Source organism: Cyprinodon variegatus, unplaced genomic scaffold (genome assembly GCF_000732505.1).
Source record: "Cyprinodon variegatus isolate N-32 unplaced genomic scaffold, C_variegatus-1.0 Scaffold316, whole genome shotgun sequence".
Taxonomy (NCBI): domain Eukaryota; kingdom Metazoa; phylum Chordata; class Actinopteri; order Cyprinodontiformes; family Cyprinodontidae; genus Cyprinodon; species Cyprinodon variegatus.
Window position 1 is genome coordinate 778,635 of NW_015150769.1, and position 6,035 is coordinate 784,669.

The 6,035-nt window shown below is 41.0% G+C and overlaps 1 protein-coding gene across 4 annotated transcripts in view; it reads right to left on the reverse strand.

Annotated features, from left to right (window-relative positions):
• Positions 1–6,035, reverse strand: part of kansl1 (KAT8 regulatory NSL complex subunit 1) — a 54,461-nt gene that overhangs the window by 13,210 nt on the left and 35,216 nt on the right. For all 4 annotated transcript variants that reach the window (XM_015384566.1, XM_015384569.1, XM_015384565.1 and 1 more), the window contains exons 5-7: positions 4,275–4,384; positions 2,030–2,165; positions 342–507 (exon numbers count right to left, since the gene is read on the reverse strand). In XM_015384566.1, the coding sequence (XP_015240052.1) occupies positions 342–507; positions 2,030–2,165; positions 4,275–4,384 (412 nt within the window). The remainder of the gene's footprint in view (positions 1–341; positions 508–2,029; positions 2,166–4,274; positions 4,385–6,035) is intronic.

Consider the following 6,035-nt stretch of genomic DNA (forward strand, 5'->3'; position numbering starts at 1 on the left):
TTCGTTACTTCACATCTCTGCTGAAAAGTCAATGAGTCGATGCAATCAGCTGGTTTTCCTTAGATAGAAAACTTTGAATCAATCTGACTGGATGATCTGGTTGAACTGGAAAGTGACCTGAGATGACATGATGTGAATTGGAGCTATAGAAATAAACTGAATAGAATTCTGAGAAGCAAAAGCAACTGAGCAAAAACTATTAGAAGACAGGAAAAAAAAGGAAAGCTGAAAATGTCTAAGAATTTCCTGCCGGGCCGCCTCTCTACAGCCACTCCTTGTTTGCCTTCCTCTCCAAGATGTAAAGTAGGAAACGGTTGCGTAAACTCCAGCCCAGCACTGACCGTCAGGGAAGGAGAGGATGGGGTGGACGCCAAGATCCAGCCTTGACAGGCGCTCCAGGGTGGGCAGCTCGTACTGAGGCTCCTCTCTGGGGGTGGGCCAGCCACCACACATCACGCAGCTGGGGTTCACCCTGCAGTTACACTGCATGCAGCTGCTCCTCTGGGCCTGTCGGGAGACAATCCCAGGGTGGGTTAAAGTCAGCTCCCTTCACACCCACAGATCAGAGAAAAGACCGACAGAAAACAGGAAATACTGAACTAACAACGCTGTTAGTGCTGCAGTTTAGTTAGTTATGGTTCTTCATTCAACACCTCTTCAAACTGGAGCCTAGGGTTAAGTTTATTCCAGAGGAAACTGGAAGAAATTCCTGGTCATAGATCATATTTTGGAGAACTGGGATATTTCCATTGAAAAATTCAACTCCCTATATCCACCAGGCTACATAACGAGAAATCATTATCTAATTAAGAATTATATAATTTATTAAGTGTATGTAAAACAAATCTAGATGAATGAACAACTACTGGTCACAAAACCTGCAAAGGAACCTTTGGGGAAAAAACCCAACAGGGAATTACAGACATGATCAATAACTAATACGCTTTAGACGCTTTCTTTTATACTCAGATTCCATTTCTGCTATTCCTGCCCCCAAACTTCTCTGGTTTATAGATACTGAAACCCAGTTTATAACTGGATTCAGGCCTGCTTAAGGCAAAACATTCACCAAAAGAAACAAAACTTTCCAGTAAATCAGAGCTTCCCAGTTTCTTCCTGAGGAAACTGGAAGAAACTGTTTCTTCCGGTTGGAAGAATCTTGGGGAAAAAACGCCATCCGGAAGAAACTTCGAACCCTGCTGGAGCCGGGAAGCTGATGAACTACAGTACTATAAACGATAAACCTCCATATAAATAATCTGGCTGAATAGAGTAGAATAAACCACCTAAACTGGAACTGGTGCGACTGATGACAGGCTTAGAAACAATGAAGAGGCGGCAGAAGAACGTGGAGGATCTGAACATGGAAGCTGAAGCTGATTTCTTCTGGACGTCACCTCCTTCCAACAATCTCTGCTTCTCAGGGTTTGCATTTCCATCAAAACCCAAATTCCTCAACTGAGTTAATAAGATTTTGTCGGAATTAAAAAAAAAAAAACTAAAAGAAAAGAAAAGTGCTGCTAATATATGGAACATAAAATCTGGATGAATTACAGAAAGAATTCATATTTTTATGCCTCTACAGAGACATACATGTATACATGCATTTCAATAACAACAAAAACCTAGAAGTAGTACTTCAAACATGAAGTTACTATAAAAAGACCCTGCAGGATAAATGTAACCTTTAAATTTAGAAGCATCTCAGGTTTACAATTAGCCATTTTTTCACTTCCCTCGATGGAAAACGGCGATCTGCCGCCTGCAGCTCGCCGTTTTCCACATACAAGCAGCCATTTGTTTACTCAGCTATTAGGTTACAGAAGACACTCATCAAAGTGCGATGTAAAAACAAGATGCTGCGAGAACAATAGTCCATTCATCGAGGCTGGATGAAAAAACAAACACTGAACGGTTTTACTAAACAAAAACTAAATCTCTGAGTTTTTAAAGTGTTCAAAGATGCGTCACAGATCAGGAATCTGACGATTAAAATGAAAGCTGGGACAGGCGGTGTGGTAAGTCTCACCTTGCCGTTGAGGTTCGTCACCGTGTTCGGCTGAATGAGCCGCCGCCGCCGGCAGCCGACGAGTGGGCGTGTACGCGCGGCCACGCACGTGCCATCGTGAGGCGGCTGGAGTTTGTTCTCTGAGCCGTCAGCCATCCTGCAACGACAACGGGAGGAGATAAAGGATGAAGAAAGCTTCGACCGTGGTTCCATCAAAAACTGGACTAATAACAGGACGCCACGGAGGACGGATCTGATGATTTAGAGGTTCTTTATCAGGAAAAGTTTCTATTCATGATTTTAGCATCAATGATGATTTAAAAACTTTAGAAACTGGGTCAATCTTCAGGATCTTTATGTTTACTACTTTGCCTTTTTTTCTTTCATTTTGTTTCCATCGACAGATTTGAAGAAAATTATTTAATGCAATTATTGTGTGAAGTTTAATGATATCAATTATACTTTGTTGTGTAACTGGCGTCCTGAAGAAGCTGATTATAAGTGTGTATATTCTCTAAGACTATTATTAGTGATGGTGGTGCAATGCTTGCTGTGGTGAGCAGTCAGCCTGAGCTACCTGAGAAAGTAGTAATTGATTTTTCCCCTCACTTTTATTGTTATAATAATAACATCAGCCAATATTGTGATACGTTTTTAATCGTATATTACTCAGCCCCAGTCCCAAAACATTTCAGCCTAAAAGCACCATATATATATCTACATAAAAATGTCTTTTTAATGTGTAATTTTTTTCTTTAAATATAAAGTAGTTGTAGTGGTGATTTGTTTGCCAAACATCCAATAAAAGCTCCATTAAGCCACTGCTGAGGCGCTGGGGTCAAGATTCTGTACGCAGACGAAGGAAGGTTTAATGTTCAAATCTGTTGATTGTTCAAACTTTGCTTTGTTTCTACACTAAACCCAGGCATACACTGTGCGATTTTTTGCCCTTTTTGGGACGACTTTCCAGTCGTGCGAGAATGTTTGGATTGGGCCGACGTTCAGCCTGATGGTGCGTCCAGTAATGTACAGGAGCTAACGAGGGGTGATCAGCCTCTAACGAGGCTGCGCAGACATCATTAGCTGTGAACTTGCACTGTACGATAGAGACTGAGACGGGAGTGGATTTTCACTCCTGTCCCGTCCCACTCCCACAGAAAAAAAATGGTGTCCCGTCCCGATCCCGGGCCAGAGTAGAAATCTAAATCCTGTCCCGTCCCACTCCTGGTGAAATTACTCCCACTCCCATCCCGCTCCCATTCTTGTTGTCTTCAATAAGATTTCTGCCAATACATTGAATCTGAATTTCTATGAAGGTTCAGTTAAGTTCCTGTTTCTAACTGCAGTAAAGGTCAGTTAAAGTAAAAGGAATAATAATTATAAATGGTTTTTGGGTCGTGTAGTTTTTTTGACTTGCATTATAGTGTAGGCTTCAAGGAAAAAAAACACAAAATGGCGGCGCCAGTACTGGAATTTTTTTCCTTTCCATTTTATTTTTATTTTTTGGCATCGATCCTAGATTTTTTTTTTTAGTTACTATTGGTTTGCTCCCGCTCCCGTCTGCTCCCGTTAATGTTTAATCCTGTACCGTCCCAATCACGTGATCGTTACTAATACTGACTCCCATCCCACGGGAATCCCGTGACCCGTGGGATTCCCGAAAAAATTTCAGTCTCTAACCCTGCGGTTTCGCCGTACAGTGCGAGCTGTAGCTTCGTGCAACGTTTGAAATAGTGCACAGTGTATGCCCGGCTTTATGGAAAGTGGACTGATCCACATCACTTCCTGTCTTACCTCAGAACAAAAAAATTAAAATAATAAAAAATAAATAGAATCAACAGTTATTAACCTGCAAATAAACTCTGTAAATGGTACAAAAAAATGAATTTAGGAATAGATTGACACACTTCAAATGGATAAAAAAAATAGCTCCAACTGTAGTAATTATTTAAATTTTGATATAAATGTATTCATTAAAATGTCATTTAATTCATTATTTTAAATGTTTATTTTCTAATGATTTTACAATTTCATGTTCCGTTTAAAATACTTGATTCATCCACTAAATAAAAATAATACAGGATTTACTTATTTCATGGGACACGCTCATTAATGTACTCTATTATAAATGTTGCCCCCCCCCCTCCATGGAGCTCTCAGACCCTCCTGTAGATGAACGGACTCAGTCTGATAATTAGCAGCAGTTCTGTGAACATCTTGCTCTTCTTTCCCAGAAATCTCCCATGAAAGTAATCATTAGCTGTACCTGCTGAGGACGCCGTTCACTGGCTGCCCGTTCTGACCTTTCCACGGGCCTTGCTCTGTGCTGGGAGCGGGGGCGGGGCTTGGGTTGTCCCAGTGATCTGCACACACATCCTGCGTCGACAGATAAGACAGAAACCAGTTGAGGCTACGCTGCAGCGTGTTAACTGGAACAGCCTGACCCTGCAGCACCTGGCCAGGCTCAGATATGAAAGGAGAACGCATCACGGATGAACCAAAGCATCATTAACAAGCTAACAGATCCAACATGGAAGCTTAGATTGAGAAGAAGCACAGAGAAAAAACTGTTTTCTACTGTAAACCAGCGACAACTTCAGGGAAACAACCTTTCAACTATTTTCAGTCAAAGAAAAAACATTGTGGGACAAATTTACTACAACGACTCGTGCTTATTACAAAGCTGAGCTTTTTTCTTTTGAAATGAAATTTAATGCCAGCCGAGGGGAAGGAAAATATTTTCCTTCAGACAGTTTATCTCCATGTTTTCTTTGATTTACAAACAAACAAGCTTATTGTTACTGATTATCAGGAAATGCTTATGGAAGCAGGCAGGTCAGGAAGCCTGACGTTCACATAATAAAGTCAAACAAGAGAAGAGGTGTGGTTTAACTAAAAGGCAGTTTTCTGTTTTGACCAGAGCAGAAATCTGCTTTAAACAGCCAGAGGAAACAATAAAGGGCCGTTTTTCATCCTTCGGTAGCAGGTTTCATGTTCAACTTCAGTCTGCAGTTTAAGCTGCTAGCTTGAACTCATTCACACTCATTCACACTCTGCTTTTATGTTTATAAAACTGAAAAAAAGATTTATTACTTTGAAGCAATAAAAGAAAGCGGCTTATTTAATCTAGATGGGATTTTAAGAGAAGGACCAGTTAACTGCGATAACTCCGGCCGCTTTAAATAAAAAAAGATGGCCGCCAGAGTCCAGAGGTTAGTTTAGCATCACCTTCTGACTCTAAATGGTTCATTTAGCCTGCAGCTCTCATTAACAACATTGGAGCATCTAAAAATTAAAATCATTAGTTTCATTTTCTAAATATTTTTACATTAACAGTAAATTCCTTTTTTTTTTTCTTTTCCAGCGTTTTATTGTCATTCCACCGTCACAAGTACAAAACAATGTAATGAACTCTGCATTTAAGCCATCTCCTTGGGGAGCAGTGGGCTGCCATTATGCAGCGCCCAGGGAGCAGTGTGGGGATAACGGTCTTGCTCATGGACCCAGAGCTGCAGTATTGAACTCAGAACCTCTGGATTCCAGGCTATACGCCCCAACTGCAGCTTAAATATCTAATATAAAAGCTCCTGATCTACACTAAGAATTGGCTCTATGCACATTTCCAGTACTTCCTGAAATTAAGGCAGCTCTATTGTTTCCTGGTTTTTTTCTACTGGATGAATTGATTAATCCAGGTGTGCCTGACTGCAGTAACCATAGCCACACACACCTGGATGAATCAGTCTACCCATTAACGTACTGATTAAGTTGTGCATAGAGCCCATAGATGAGCCCAAAACAACTGAATGCAGCACATATATCCACTAAGCTGACATTCAGCATTTAAAGGAAAATTCCGGTTTTTAACACTTTTAGCCCATTTTCTGTAGTGTCCAGGATGCATTCGAATGATCGACACCAAAATTTTGACAATTGGTCCTGTCTCTGCTTTTTGGCTCATGCAGAATCCCCCCCTGGCTGCTTCAGAATGGCTTCCATAGTGAAGCAGCCAGGGGGGGATTCTGCA